Here is a 15008-nt window from a genome sequence, read left to right as displayed (position 1 = left end):
GACCGACAATGGGTAGTATTGTTTCGGTCTTCTGAAATTGGTCATCATGTACATCCCAGGCTGGCCTTGAATTCTTGCTCCTCCCCCTCTACCTCCCAAGTGCCTGGATTAAGGCATTTGTCCATGCTGGTCTCACAATGGATGGCTCTGATTCATCCTAGCCACCCCACATTATGGGCACGTGATCCTTGAACCCAGTTTGCGCAGTAGCCTTGCTTCTATTCTATTCTAAAGCCTTGCCACATCCCAGACGGTTTACTAACCTGTAAGTCGGCACAGGTTTGCAACCCTCACGAACACATCCAAGCCTCTGCCGCCAATGTGTAAGAAAGAGAACTGTGGCTCGAGAGAGAGAAAAACACATCATCTTGTGGTTTAAACTTATTCCAAAATGTATAGTATCACGCCCATTTGTGAAGCTAAATTTGTTAGCTGGAAAAAAAATTAAGCTGGGTGCTGTGACTTATGCCAGCAAATCCCAGCCCTTGAGTGACTCAGTATAAAGTTGAAGGCTGGGCTGGGCTTTGGGAGGGAAAAAAAAAAAAAAAAACCAGCAAAATCAACTCTACCAGAGAAAATGAGTTCCAAAGACTTCCCTATCAGGGAGGCCCTTTGGTGAGGCACAGCTTCCTGCAACATCAACTGTTTCTCCTCTTCTCCCCTGTCAGGGAAACACTAGGAAGCCACACTGAAGAATTGGGGGGGGGGGGGGGGCCGGGGGGGGGAGGGGACATTCAGATGTTCAAAGAAAGCATGGTTTGAGGCTTTTAGCCAGTCTTGCTCAGGTGAGTTGCAGTCCATCTCCAAGGCGGCCTCCCTCGATCCAGACTAGTTTCTCAAGATTCTGGAATAACGTATCGGCTACACTTTTTAAGACTAAAGTAACTGAATTTGATCATAGTATGTTGGGTAACTATACAGACTACTTTTAACAATCAGGTTTTTTAATAACAACAACAAAAAGGCTGAGACTGGCATTTTTCAAAAATATCAGAAAACCAAACCATTCCATTCTCAGAGTGTGGCGTTCTCACATCTGACACACTCTGAACCACTGCTTAACTTCCCATGGGGGTAAAAAAAAATCAGTATTCTGAGTCTATGTGAAAACTTTCCATGCTACCACTGGCAAGCAAATAAAGTAACGAAGACTGTGTGAACTGGTGGGGACCAGTTTGGAGAGACATGCCACAGCATTCTCAAAAACCAGGACAATTTTGATCTAAGGATAAGTCAACTCTCTTATAGGCGGCAAGTCTGTCCTATCAAACCCCTGGCCACTGAACTGGTAAATTATTACTGTCCCTAGGAAAAATACAGGGTTAGGTTCCTAGGATTCTCTAGTTTAATTTCACCAACCCATTACTACAGAATCTTGCGTGGTAAAGATCATCTCTTTACACTGCTGGTTCTTTAACACTGCATCTACCTACTACACGTTCAGTAAGATACAGCTTTCTCATACTATGGAAACGCGAGTCAATCCTTAGGGACCTTTTAAATACTGAGTGACCTCATCAACAATAGGCACGAAAACAGGCACACCAATGTGCAGGAGGCCCCCAAGTGACACAGTCACAGCTGAGATGAGGCGGACCTCACCCAACCTTGGGTGGGAAGGAGTGCAGGGGACAGTCAAGTTTTTCTTTGTGCATGCAGCTCAGGTCCCCGAGTGCTTCTGGTGTGGTGGTCTCAGGGTCACACTTACACTGTACCAAGTAGGAAAACAATGCAAATCCAGAATCCGCAGACACTGAGGGACAGCTGCGACTGGGGTTGACAGAGCTGAGAATAAAGGGAAAGCTCTCCATCTAGTGGCAACTTTTTTAAAATCACAAAGCTACTTAAACTCGTTCTTACAGGGACTCACAACGGTGTCGTAGTTCTAAAGTTATGTCAAGAACAAATTTTAGCTGTGTACGTGCACGAAAACGATGGCTTCTACGGAAATACCCCAGATATAAGGAGGGAGAGGCTTGTGTTTCTCCCGACAGACGTGCTGGGGACAAATCAAACAGTTGATCATGGGTTTGGTCCACCTGAAAGTACACTGTCAGGACTTAACAAAAGTTCACAAAGGGTCCAACTCTTTGAGGTTACTGACAGAGTGACAGTTCTGCCACTGTGCTAATTCAATCTCAAAATGTCAACACAATAGTAAAACGTATCATGAGCCAAGTTTTAAAGGAAGGACTAGACTACACTGAGAACAGTGTCAGTGACATCCGGCTGCTGAGAGGAAGGGAACTCTGAACCTAGCCCAGGCAGAGCTCAGGAAGCAGAGCTAGTGCCCCAGCACTAACTCCTGCCGCCGCCCTGCTGTGAAGATACCAACAGAGTAACTCATTAGCTCACTCCTCAAACTCCAGGAAGAAACATTAGAAACAAGGCTCGATATGTGCAAGATCTCTAAGCAGCTAACGGAGGACCTTATAAACCAAACTTGTGCTGATAAAGAACCAGGAATCCTATCAAGTCTGTGAAGCCCCAAGGCACACAGACAGGTCTGTCCTGTGAAAAAGAAGCCATGGCTTTGGACAGAATCTTCCTTCCGAACTTGTGAGTCTGCCCCACGCCCATGAGAAAGGTTTTGAAATCCACCCTTTGACAAACTGAATTGGAATGTATTTTTAAAAATACATACATTATTTTTTCAAAACTCTAATCCCAAAATTCACTTTCATTCTTTCCCACTGAAATTTTAGGGAAGGACAGAGGAAGAAAAGGAGGAAAGGAAGAAAAACGGATTCATTTAAGAATTTAAATTATTTCATCTGTTTTATTCTGTGGCCTACCATTGAGACAGTCTGTAACAAAAGACCAGCGATTAGCTGTTAGATGAGCACAGAGTGTATCAGACTAGTGTCCAGGGAACAGCAACTGTCCCTCTGGCCACCTCCACTTTCTCAGCAGATTGCTTAAATTCACTCACCCATCCAGAGATAATGGTGCCTAGAGTCCACAAAGACACAGTATGCCAACCACGACTTCTGACTGATATTTAAATTGCACAAAGATAAAGCTTTAAGTGGTAATTTTTAAATTTAGACTTATCTTGAAAAGTCAAAGAGTAAAACGACAGAAGGGAGTAACTAGCAAGCTAGCGTGGAACTCTTGGAAAGCAGGGCATGTATCTCCGTACAGACCAAGGGGATATATACACATGAAATGCATTTTATGGAGTTCTACATCATTCACTTACGTACATATTTTGGCATTTAAACAAATATCAAATTAAGCTTTAAGCTAGTAACATAATCTTTATTTTTTTAAATATAAAAAAGATAGCCAACCACAAAGTAAGTACAGAAAACCCTCGTTTAATATAGATTATTAGATATGGCAACAAGGCAGCTTTCTACCCCACACTAAAATCTAAATGAAACTTTCCCCACGTTAATAACAATCTAAAAGCTTTTCAGTCTACCAAGAAAAAAAGTCTAACATAACCAACAATTTAAGTTAACTGGGTAAGGAAGGAAGGGGATTATTAATCAGAACCACTTGCACACACGTGGAAAATGCAGTCACTCCCAAATAGAACCCGACATTGTACATAAATCACAAGATAAACGTGCCTAGTTAATGAACTGTGAATTTTGTTTAAAAAATAACAGTAATAAAAATAAACTGTTGGGTTATCATTGGAATAATGTAACACGTAAGGCTGGAAAATACTGAAATACAGTTAAGAACACAAGTTTACTTTAAAAACACACACAAACAAACAAAAAACAATAAAGAAAGTTTACCAGAGAAATTCAAGGTTGGACAGGAAAAGGCAGGACTCTCAGTGGGGTGGCCTTTCAGACCACAAAACAGCCACATCCCGCCCAGCCTTGCTAACATACACCAGGAGAGACTAACCACACACACACACACACACACACACACACACACACACACACACGGCTTCCTGCTTCTGGACACCTGAACGCCATCCCCTTCAGCAACACTGCCTCCATTCCCTTCTCTCTGGAGCTTCTATTTGTCTATTCTCAGTAAATCCAACGTCCTAGAATCCAAAACTGAGGGCAGATCACACTAGTTAACCATAGTTAACTACCCAGAGTGAAGACCTCAAATTCTTACAATTCTGCATCTCATCATCAGTATTTGGCACCAGCTGGATAAATAAAGTTATCAGAATCTGTGAGCTCAGACAGGTGGAGTTAAGTCACGACCCAGTACTTGCCATCTACAAATGATCTCAAACTTAAAAGGCAGCAACAGACAGACAGCCACACCAAAATATTTCAGGGTTGGAGAAGAAACACTAACAACAGACAAACCAAACTAGGCTGAGGGGGCTGAACTAGTTGCATGTGTCTGGTAATTAGCAAACCGTGGGCACTTCCCACACTAGTTTAACTACAGGCAGATGTCTTCCTACTGTGCTAGGATTTTTCTATACTCATTCTTCTAATCCTTAAAGGTTAAAATCATTTATTCTATAAAGAAATACAGCAAACATGGCCACAGTCTAAATATGTCACTTGTGTCATATGGAAATGGAAATCTGTGTCACTTAAAACGCCTGCACTCTTATTACATCATTATGGTAATTCAGTGGTGCAGGGACCGCCCTCAGCAAAAAGCATGGCATCACTGCCCAGGTTGAACACTAGCACTGCACAGAGAAGCGGTGACAGCCAAGTCCATACAACTCTCTATTTATTTGTGAATGAGCATTCAATAATGCTCCCAATGAAAAATGGTGCAATAAAGCAACTTTTAGTATGAAGAGACAAGAAGCTGTGAAGCCAGTGGCCACTCGGCGCTGCAGAAGGGAAGAGAAAGCAGTCTGCATGAGGGAAGCATGGACTGGGGAGAAGAGAGAGGCACAGGAGGCAGAGCTCAGACGGACAGTGACACGAAGCTGTTGTACTGCTGGATGTTTCGCTTGAGGATATCTGAGCACGGACCAAGGACGCGTTCAAACCGAGGTCGGTCCAACTTAACGCACTTCAAAGGGCCACGGGCAACCACAGTGGCAGCCCGGGGACGATTCATCAGCAGGGCAATTTCACCTGGAAAGAGACAGTTACGACTATCACTTATGGAAGCTATTTCCTTAAAGGCTCCACTTCAGGGCAAGTGAACAAAGATGGAACTTTTCTACTAACTTAGTAGGGGCCACATAACATTTGTCCACTAAAAGCTACTACCAGCTAAAGACAATAAAGCCCCTATAGTAGTGCCCACAACCCAACACTTAAGGGGCAGAGGCAGGAAGGTGGTCAGTTAGAACAAGCTTCACTGTACAATGAAGTCCAGGCAGTCTAGGTTATATAAGACACAGGTGCACATGCAGGTACGCATGTGTATGCGCACGCATGCATTCGTGTGTCTAGTCTATTAACTGAATAAAGTTAAATCTTACAGTATTTCTCTGAGAACCAACAAAGAGTGGAGGTTAAGAAATCTAACAGGTGTGACTATAATCCCAACACTTAGGAGGCTAAGGCAGATCTGAAGAAGGCCAGCCTGCACTGTTACCATAGGCCCTGTCTCAAGAACAGTAATAAAGGCAGGCTGTGGTGGTGCCTGCGTGTAACCCAATCACTCTAGAAATAGAGATGGTAGGTAGTCTCTGAGTTTGGGGGCAGCCTGGTCTACAGAGTGAGTTCCAGGCCACACTCTGCCCCAAAACTAAGTAAAGGAATGAAAACAAAACTAATTATGGAAAACTACACTGTCCCACAGATACTTACACCATGTATTTTTTATGAAGAAATTTAACATACCAAAATAATCCGAAGGCCCCAGTCGTCCCACTTCAACAAATTCTTCGTTTTCTGACCGACGCTGCAGCACAGCAGCTGTGCCCTGTAATCACACCAGCAAGAGGCTAAACACACGCTCCTAACCCAGAGGGATTCACACTGTGCAATCACTGCTTCCTGGGTGAACTGAACAGTCATTTCAAATTGTGTATGCGCTTACAGTCAAATGGGAATGAGAAGTGAGGTCATCCCCCACTCACCCCGTGATTTCTGCTGAACCAGCATCCGGCTGTCTAGACTCTTCCCAAGTTCAAGCACTTACAAAGGAGTTAGACATGGTGAGTAAACGTCGTAAAGGGTCAAACTCAAGCGTGTTGCATCCTTTGAAAGTAAGTTTTTTATAGACTATCACACTCAGGGCTCACACCTCAGTTGGCTGCATTTGCAGTGTGACAAGAGTTCTGACTCTGAAGCTGCTGTCTGGACCTACCTGGCAAGCAGGATGACAGCTGGCTGTCTCAGGTAACAGCAACTTGTAGAATTGTAAATCATTACAACGTAGCCTAAGCAGTGTACATTTCTAAACAATGGCTCAGACTCACCGTATCTGTCACGCCTGAGGGGCTTTTTAGTATAGTAAAGAGTCATTTCTCCAATCATGTCTAGGGCCCTTGCAGGATTCTGACTCTTTAAAACTGTAGCAGCCTATACACACAAAGTTGTATTTTGAAGTAAAAGATAACTTTTAAATAAAACTGTCAGGTAGCCCTAAAAACTAAAGCTACAAATCACAACTGGCTGCACCTCCTTTAGGTGATCCACTCTAAGGAATCAAATGCAGAACTCTACCTCTAAAATAATGAAGAACTCATCCCCCGGTTCTCCTTGCACCACGATCTTCTGTCCATCTTCAAACTGGACAGGCTCCAGTGCATCAGCTACTGTGAGACGCTCCCACTTGTCCAGAGACTCTGAAAAGGAAGAATCAAAGGAAATTCTCTACAGATCTGGTATTGCTAAAAAAATAAAAATAAAATGCAACCAACTAACATCCCCACTAGACATCCCAAGAGAACTCCTCCAGGTGAGGCCCGCCCACAGCAACCATCTTCAGTCGCTCGGAGCCTCAGCAGGACTCGCCTACTACTGCAGCTGGCCTTCAGAGCCTTCCTGTAACTGTTAGCTTTTATCAAAGTGCTAAGAAAATGTAATTCTGAACATTACCATCAAGCAAAGCAAACCTTCAAGTAACTAAAGAAATAGCTTTCCCATGCACACCATTGCAAAGGTTCAAAGTAATTTATCCATTTAACCACTCAGATGAGTTTACCTTCTGAGTAACAAGGAGCTAGAAAATACCTTCTGTTTCCAAAGACCCAACTAATATTCAGAATACTAAAACAAATGACAAGTGAGGTGAGAAAAGTCTGCAACAAAGCAAAGGCAGACTGTCACCTACCCAGAGCCCACACAAGTCAGGTCTTAACAACTCCAGTTCACATAAGGAAATCTAGAGAGATACGGTCAATTGACCAGCTCACTTTTAAATTTCAACAGGTGTGGATCTTTTCAAAAGAAGCCAACAAAGATATCCCAGACAAAGCCCATCAAAACCCATTCCTAGGAACAGCAGCAGAAGCTGCAGCAGGAGTAACTGTGACTGTCCAGAGCATAAACACACTCCTGTAAAGGAAAGGGCAGCATCTATGCGATCATAAAGCTTTTCCAAGTCTGATTATAGGGGTTTGCCATATACTGGCAAACTGAACACATGTAAAAATTACCACTTATTTTGCCAAACTTTCAACAGTCAAAATGCCATATGATCATGATTAGCAAAAGCAAAACAATAAAAAATTTTTAAAAAATGACAGCACATGAACTATAAGACGTATGTGAAAAGCTGTGCAAGTACCACAAATGCTCCAGGTTATCAACTCCCCATATAATTATCTGACTCACCTAAAATAGACACTTTACTAAGGAATTCTTCATACATCTTCCTCTTTCGCAGAGTGCTTCCCTATAAATAAAAAAATGTTATGTCCAAAAGAGATGTGATTATCACACGTTTCAGAATAAGTTACGTTCACACTTTAAACAAACTAAAAGAAAAGTTAATATAAAGCTGGCTGCTACTGTTTCTTGCCTCTAACCAATTTTCTCTGTACTGAAGTGTGAGCTTCTGCACAGCTCTGTACAAAGCTGCACAGGTGTGCAGGCCAAGGCAGTGCACAGTCTAACAAGCAGTGAATGCCAAGCCATTCTCTAAAGGCAACCAGATGGCTGAGGCATGACTGTGCATGAGACCTCCACACTGGGGCTGCCCATCCTCTCAGCCCAGGACTACTCCCACAGGCTGCACACAGGGAACAGACTCCTGCCACTTACAGATGAGAAGATTGGGCCACAGTCCTAAGCATAACTAGGCTTGTGTAGCCATACCATCCCAAACACTCTGAATCTCATCTAAGACAAAGTTTACTGGGTATACTTGAAAGAAAACAGGAATATTTTATGTTTTATGGCAAACTTTGCTCAAAAGGTAAATAACCTCTGCACTACTACATACATATACTTAAGTGTGTATGTACATCTGTGCCTGTTACACACAACACACACAGGTTCCACATTTGCAGTCAAAATTGCACACCAAAATCTTAGGGGGGCTCTTGGGTAGCATTCATGAGGTTTGGTGCACAAGACAGAAAACCAGAAAAACCAAGCCTGAAGCTGAGGAGCTAATGAACACTGACGGTATATTTACACACACACACACACACACACACACACACACACAGAGTGCACAGAAGTGGGAAAGGAACATGATACCCTCTCCCTCAGGCCCAGTGGTATGAAACTACCAAAGATTAAAAACATTATTTTAAGCAAACAAACAAAAAAAATACACAAAGATTTCAAAGCATGTAAGATAACGTATTTTTAAAACTTATGCTTAAGTCTGTGTACTGGTTTGTGCACAGGAGTGCAGTGCCCATGGAGTCTAGAAGAAGGCATTAGATCCACTGAAGCTAGAGCTACAGGTGTGACCTGTTTGGTGAAACCAAACTTGGACCCAGGACAAAAGCAGTACACACTCTTAATTGCTGAGCCATCTCTCTCCAGCCCCAGACTGTGTATTTTCAAATACCTATGGGGTACCACAAAAACTTGAGAATTCAGAAGGGCTAGCACCATTCACTAAACATCTAAAGCTACTCTATAAAATCATCACACTGCTCAAGCAGTCTCACTGTAAACAAAAGGCAGCATGAATTTATTACTGATAACCCAGTATCAGCTTAGAGAACATGATTACTTCTGAATGGCTTCAAATAACAGCATGCATTTAAAACCAGTCCAGTCCCCATGTGAGCTTGGTGATCCTATTCAGCACCAGCACGTGAAGTCTAAGCCCACAGCCTCTCACCATGAGGATTCTCCGGTAACTGTCTCGGTCGATGCCCCACAGTTTCACGTTTGTCTTTGCTTTGACAGTGGCTGCTCTGGGTGTTCCATAAATCAAAGCCAGCTCTCCAAAGCTCCCTCCTTCCCCAACACTGGTTGCCCATTCATTATTGACATAGACCTAAAATAAAGATGACATCAGAAAGTGTTTGTCTAGATAACAAATGTGTTAACTCTCGAACTTTTCCAAAAGGAAGAATTCTGAGCCTGTTTAAACAATAGGATATACACTACGTCTGCAGAAGAGAGCAGGAGCATTAACTTCTGACAGGTAGATGATCTAATAAAGGTGCCCTGCCAGGATGATGAGGAGAAATGTTCAGACAAGCAATAGTATCAAATGACATATGTTTACAAAATGCTGTGCTGGGCACCTTACGTGTATTAGGTCACTGAATTTTCTAATAATTCTATAAGACTAATGCAACTTTCATCTTGTCTTCACTAGTTTAAAAACAAAAAGCAGACTTTTTAAAAGCTGAACTATCTCACAGAGGTGCCCTGGGTTTTCACAGCATAGGACACATTCACTTTCCAATGCTACCCCAGTGATAGTAGTGAACAGCATGTAGAGACAGGCAAGCTACCTCTAAAAACTTTGTGTCATAAAAAGACTTGGTTAGTGGTGATGGACTTGGCTTAACAAGGCTATCATCATTTGCCCTTGCAAACACTATGCTTACTGCTTAGAAATTAAGTTAAAGTCAAGATTATCAACATATTTCTCCTATTATTAACTCTTACATCCATTTCTCCTTGATCAATCACATAGAAGTTATCCCCTTCATCACCTGGAAAAGAGTAAAATGTCAGGATCATTAATGAAGCAATGATAATTGTTTAATTAACATAAAATGGTAAATTCATGGGTGGATGCTAGTGACTGAACTTAAGGGAAAAACAAGCAACTTTAAAAAAACAACAACATAAAATTAACCACTCCTTTGGTCATCTCACAATCTTTTAAAACTGTGCTTTAACAAAACAGTTCATCGAAAAAAGAAAAAAAAACAAAACAAAAAAAAACAAAAAAAAGCAGTTCATGGGAGCCATGAGAAGGCTCAGCGTGTACAGCATCCACTGCCAAGTCAGAGAGGCTGAGGCTGACCTCTGGAACCCACACAGAGGAAAGAGAAACCACAAGATGTCTTCTGAGATCACACAGCAGTGCTGCAGCAGGCACATGCACCTGCATGTGTGCTCACACAGATTCACAAAATAAATCAACAAAATGTAAAAGTGTTAAGCCATTTATGCATACAAAGTTAACTGCTATGGAATGTACATACACTACAAACAACTCAACTCAACTAACAAATGGCCACTCTGCCACAAAAATGGGGAAATACTTAGCTTATGGAGCTCCAAGAAAATGTTAAGAATAAGAAAAACAGAAAATAGCCAATAGATAAGACTCTTGTTAGTCTACATGGGCAAAAATGGTTACACTTCTGCAGGAGGCGCACAGTCATGTAACAGACGGGCTACACAATGCAGAGTGGGTGAGTGTGCAAATGTGGTTATTAATCAACAAAAGGATGTGAGAATTACAGCTCTGAAATTCTACACACTATCCAATGTAGCATAGGTATTCCCTTTGATGTTGACTATAGTCAGAAATATTGATCCCATAGACTGTGTTAACTTAGAGAATTGTTTAGTGAAGAATTAAGACCCAATACTAATGCTAAGACCCAGCACAGTCACACCTGTGCACATACACAACACATCCACACCTTGCTTGTAATCACAGTACATGCCAGCAGCCCTTACCTTGCTGAATAACCGTCTCTCCAGCAATAAAGGAGACTGGAAACATGGCATCAAAAATGTCACTGCAGGACAAAAGAGGCCTGGGGTTAGACTTGAACTCTCAGCATCAAAGCTCTCAGGTTCTCAGTCCTATCAGGTAACGAACAGCTAAATGCCTAGAACCTGCAACAACAACAGCACTGAGTTTGGCACCACCCCCCCGACTGGGAAACTGTGTGAACAGAACCTGCACCTACCTTCTCTCATTATCATCAAGGTGTGAAAATAACACGTTCTTTTCGATGGCCTTGGCTAAAGCAGCCATTGTCTTATAATCTTTTGGTATAACCTAAAAAATATTAAAGATCAAGTGACAACCTAGAAACCAAAGACACTCCATACCTCCAATTTGCATTTCAATTAAATGCCATGCCACAGATTGGTATTTAAACAATACCAAACAGGGTACTTTAAGTTACTATTTTCACTATAAGATATCTGTATGACTCACAAAGTACTGTACAAATACTGATTAATCCCCTTGCCTAGAGCCAGGCTTATATTTAAGGATCTGTACTTGATTCCAAGTTAACAAATAAACAGAAAACACCTAGACCAAGATCCTTTTTCTGAGGCATAACTAAATATTTTATAACAATTGGTCATTTTGTACACTGTGATACAGTATTATTAGTTTCACAATAATAATACTGTATCAAGTGCCTGGAACCCATTTCCCCTAAATGGTAAAGCCTAACTCAAACGGCTAGCAGGCTCTGAAAAGAGCTGACCAGGACAAACGTAACTTGTAGGATAACAGGGTAGAGCCAAACCTGAATTATAGGGTATCAAGAGACTAACAGCATGAGCTAAGAGAAGGGGAGGACTGCCTGCTTCTGCTACAAAGAGCAGAGAATTACTCACTGGTTTATAGTCACTACTTGCCCTCTCTTGTGGAGCTATTAACAGCAGTCTGTTCTCAGCACTAACAAGTGCACCCTTGTCTGTCTTTGCAAAAGAGTATACCTGCATCAAAGGAACACAGCTAACTGAAGGCCTCGACAACAGCCCACCACTTAGACAGCCCAGCTACCTTTCTAACATAGGACGCAGCATCCTCCTCAGTGTAAACTTCCGCACTGATAGCACCGCGGCGCCGGCGGCCCTTCACCACTGGATTGGGGGGTGGAGGAGAGATCTCATCCTCCCTCGAGTCAGTACGGATGCCGCTTTTCTGCAGACTCTGAATCTGTCTTGCCTCCTCCTGAAAGAAGGTTGTACTTTAGAATCTGAAAGCTGGTCCCTCTAATCCCAGCGATAGCCCAGCTCACATCAAACCTCTTCCAGTACCCATGTAAGTAAGAACAAGTCAGTTCCAAGTTGGTGGGGAAGAGGGGTGAAAGGTCAACAGAGTTAAATATGAGAAAAATCACTCCAGCATGGTGCCAGGATGGCCGAGCACAGTCCATTAGTGGCAATGAGTCAAGTCACATGAAGACTGAAATCTGATGTCCTTTTTCTTTAATCAGCATCTCAATTAACAGCCACCTTCTGCTTCTTCATTCATTTCACCCATTCTTTGACCCCTCCACAACATCTTTCAAATTCAAATTAACTTAGCAATAAGCAAATTATTTAGAATAAAAGTGATTTTAAAAAACTTCAACTATTTGTCTCCTACACTTGTCCTACTTCTGGCAAGCAGACCAATCTGTGGAGTCTATACATCTGGGAAAAGGCGAGGACTGACTACCGAGAGGCTACTGGAGCGCCCTTTCACTAGTGTAGTCTACTAGCACAAAGTTCTATTTCTTCAGAGGCAAGCTACCAACCCAGAAAACAAAACAAAACGAGAAAACCAAGAATCACTGTATGACTCTAACCCTGAGCACATTGACTTCGTGACTCAGTACTCTAGTACTTCTGCTTCTAGATCTAAAACAAGCTTGTATGTGAAGTGAATATGGAAACATTATCTTCTGATTAGGCTTTTTTCTTCCAAATAAAGAACTGGAAACAGTCAAAATGACTAGCAGAAACAGTTATATTGTATCCATACAACAGGGTGCCACCCTGTGTTAGAAAACACACGTCACTGACAGGGCAAGGGAGTTAGTTCAGTCAATAATGTGTTGAACAATCATGAGGACCTGAGGTCCAACCCCCAAACCCTCTGGAAAAAGAGAGACAAGGCACAAACTTGTAATCCCAGCACTGGGGAGGACACAGTCCCAGCTCACTGGCTGGCCAGCCTGGAAGACCCAGGCCAAGGAGAGATCTGTCTCTAAAGTACAAGATGGACGGCTCCTGGGGACTGGACACAGGGCTGTCGTCAGCCTTCCACACTCCTACTACATGAGCACACACTGACACATGCACACAAAGAAAAAACTAACCCACTCTTTCAGAAATGAATCTATCTGTAAATGCCCACAGATTACCTCTAGAACACTGGCTACAGGAAAAGGCAGTAACAGGGTGGGAAGATCTTTCACTGTTAAACCCTGTTAAACTGGCTCAACTTCAGTCTCTGACTCATTTAAAACTGTATTTTAGAAAATGCACTCATTTCATACAGGTAGTCCTAGTGACCTGACCGGCAAGACCTTTCTGTCCCATATTAGCACAAAACAAGTCTCCCCTAAGTTCAAAACATTTAAAAAGAAAAATGGAAAGAAAGAAAAAAAGGAAGGAAGGAAGAAAAGAAAATTCTAGACTCCAACAAACTAATCATTGTCACTTCAAAGAAATTCACAATGAGGGGCTAGGGAGCCAGTCCCATTGATCAAGGGCCTGCAGTGTGAGCATGAGGCCCCAGGTCTGATCCCCAGACTCGAGGAAAAGGAGAGTGTGGGAACACACATCCATAAATCTTAGACTGAGCAGACATTGACAAGCAGATTCCTTTAGCATCTGGACCAGCAGCTAGTCTACCCATTTACCCAATCAGTGACTTCCAAGTTCAGTGGGAGTTCCTGCTTTAAAAAGAGAGTACCTGACACCAATCTCTGGGCTCTAATGCAAGCATGTACACATGTACCCACTACCATGCACTACACTCACAAACACTTATATGTACTGCACATGCGTGCGTGCGTGTGTACATGTACATACACACACACACACACACACACACACACACACACCCCTCACAAATGAAATCTTACTTAGACTGTATTTTAGTTAACCAAATTTTAAAGATAATTTTGAAATAACAAAAGCTTTCTGCTATTAACAGTCTTGTGGTTCCAGTGAGTCAGAGCCATTACTGAGATCATCAATTTCTAGCTGTACAAGGGCACACTGTTCTATCCTTACTCTGTTCCTGTCAGTCAGCTCTGAGTCTTCCTCAAACTCTGAGTCTATTTACTGGTTAGCAATGTTCCTGACTCTCCTTTCATGCTCTGCACTAGACTGAGCTTAAAACTCTCAATTCTTAGGTTCAAGTTGTTTCTCCCACTCTCCTAAGTATCTATCTCCTCCCTGCCTTTGTCATCTTTCTCTGTAGACAAGCTTCCCACCCCAATCTTCAGGCTTGGGCACATGACTTACTTGGGCCATAGAATGTAAGTGGACATGTCATACTATGTACATTACTGTGGTCTGCCTTTGGTAGCCTTGAATTTCTGTTCTTTCTCTGACTTACCAGCAAGCCCTGGCCCTACCAGACCTGAACCCCTGACTGTAACTGACCTCATTGTCTGATCTCCTGAACAAAATGTGAGAAAGCTTTGATCCGTTCCTTTATGCGAGAAACTCGGTATACAGACATTTACATCTCCACTGTAGTGGGAACTCAGTCTGGCAGGGTTAGATAATGGCTGTTCTCTCCACTCAGACCCAGAACAAGACACTCGAAGTAAAGACAAGATAGGCACATGACCAAGAAATGCACCAATCATGGTAAGTCACTAAAATTCCAGGTTTACATGTTGTTGCTGAAAAACCCAACTCCTAGGATCACAGCTATGATTTAACTTCCCTTAGATTCAACTGCTGCCTCAGGAAAATGGTGTTAATACCCTACCTTACACATCTGAAGTAATGGCAAAGAGAAAGACT

The 15008-nt window shown here is 42.5% G+C and overlaps 1 protein-coding gene across 1 annotated transcript in view; it reads right to left on the bottom strand.

The window, feature by feature from the left end:
- Positions 1-2759: 2759 nt before the first annotated feature.
- Prkar1a (protein kinase cAMP-dependent type I regulatory subunit alpha) overlaps positions 2760-15008 on the bottom strand; it is a 17584-nt gene continuing 5335 nt past the window's right edge. The window contains exons 3-11 of the mRNA XM_028761270.1: positions 12040-12210; positions 11204-11295; positions 10968-11029; positions 9939-9985; positions 9157-9315; positions 7689-7749; positions 6576-6697; positions 5748-5829; positions 2760-5030 (exon numbers count right to left, since the gene is read on the bottom strand). Coding sequence (XP_028617103.1) covers positions 4858-5030; positions 5748-5829; positions 6576-6697; positions 7689-7749; positions 9157-9315; positions 9939-9985; positions 10968-11029; positions 11204-11295; positions 12040-12210 — 969 coding nt within the window. The 3' untranslated portion in view covers positions 2760-4857. The remainder of the gene's footprint in view (positions 5031-5747; positions 5830-6575; positions 6698-7688; positions 7750-9156; positions 9316-9938; positions 9986-10967; positions 11030-11203; positions 11296-12039; positions 12211-15008) is intronic.

The sequence above is a fragment of the Grammomys surdaster genome, unplaced genomic scaffold (genome assembly GCF_004785775.1).
Source record: "Grammomys surdaster isolate TR1022 unplaced genomic scaffold, NIH_TR_1.0 126906, whole genome shotgun sequence".
In the NCBI taxonomy this organism is placed as follows: Eukaryota; Metazoa; Chordata; class Mammalia; order Rodentia; family Muridae; genus Grammomys; species Grammomys surdaster.
The sequence above is the reverse complement of the archived record's forward strand: the minus strand, read 5'-3'. Positions and strand labels throughout refer to the sequence as shown.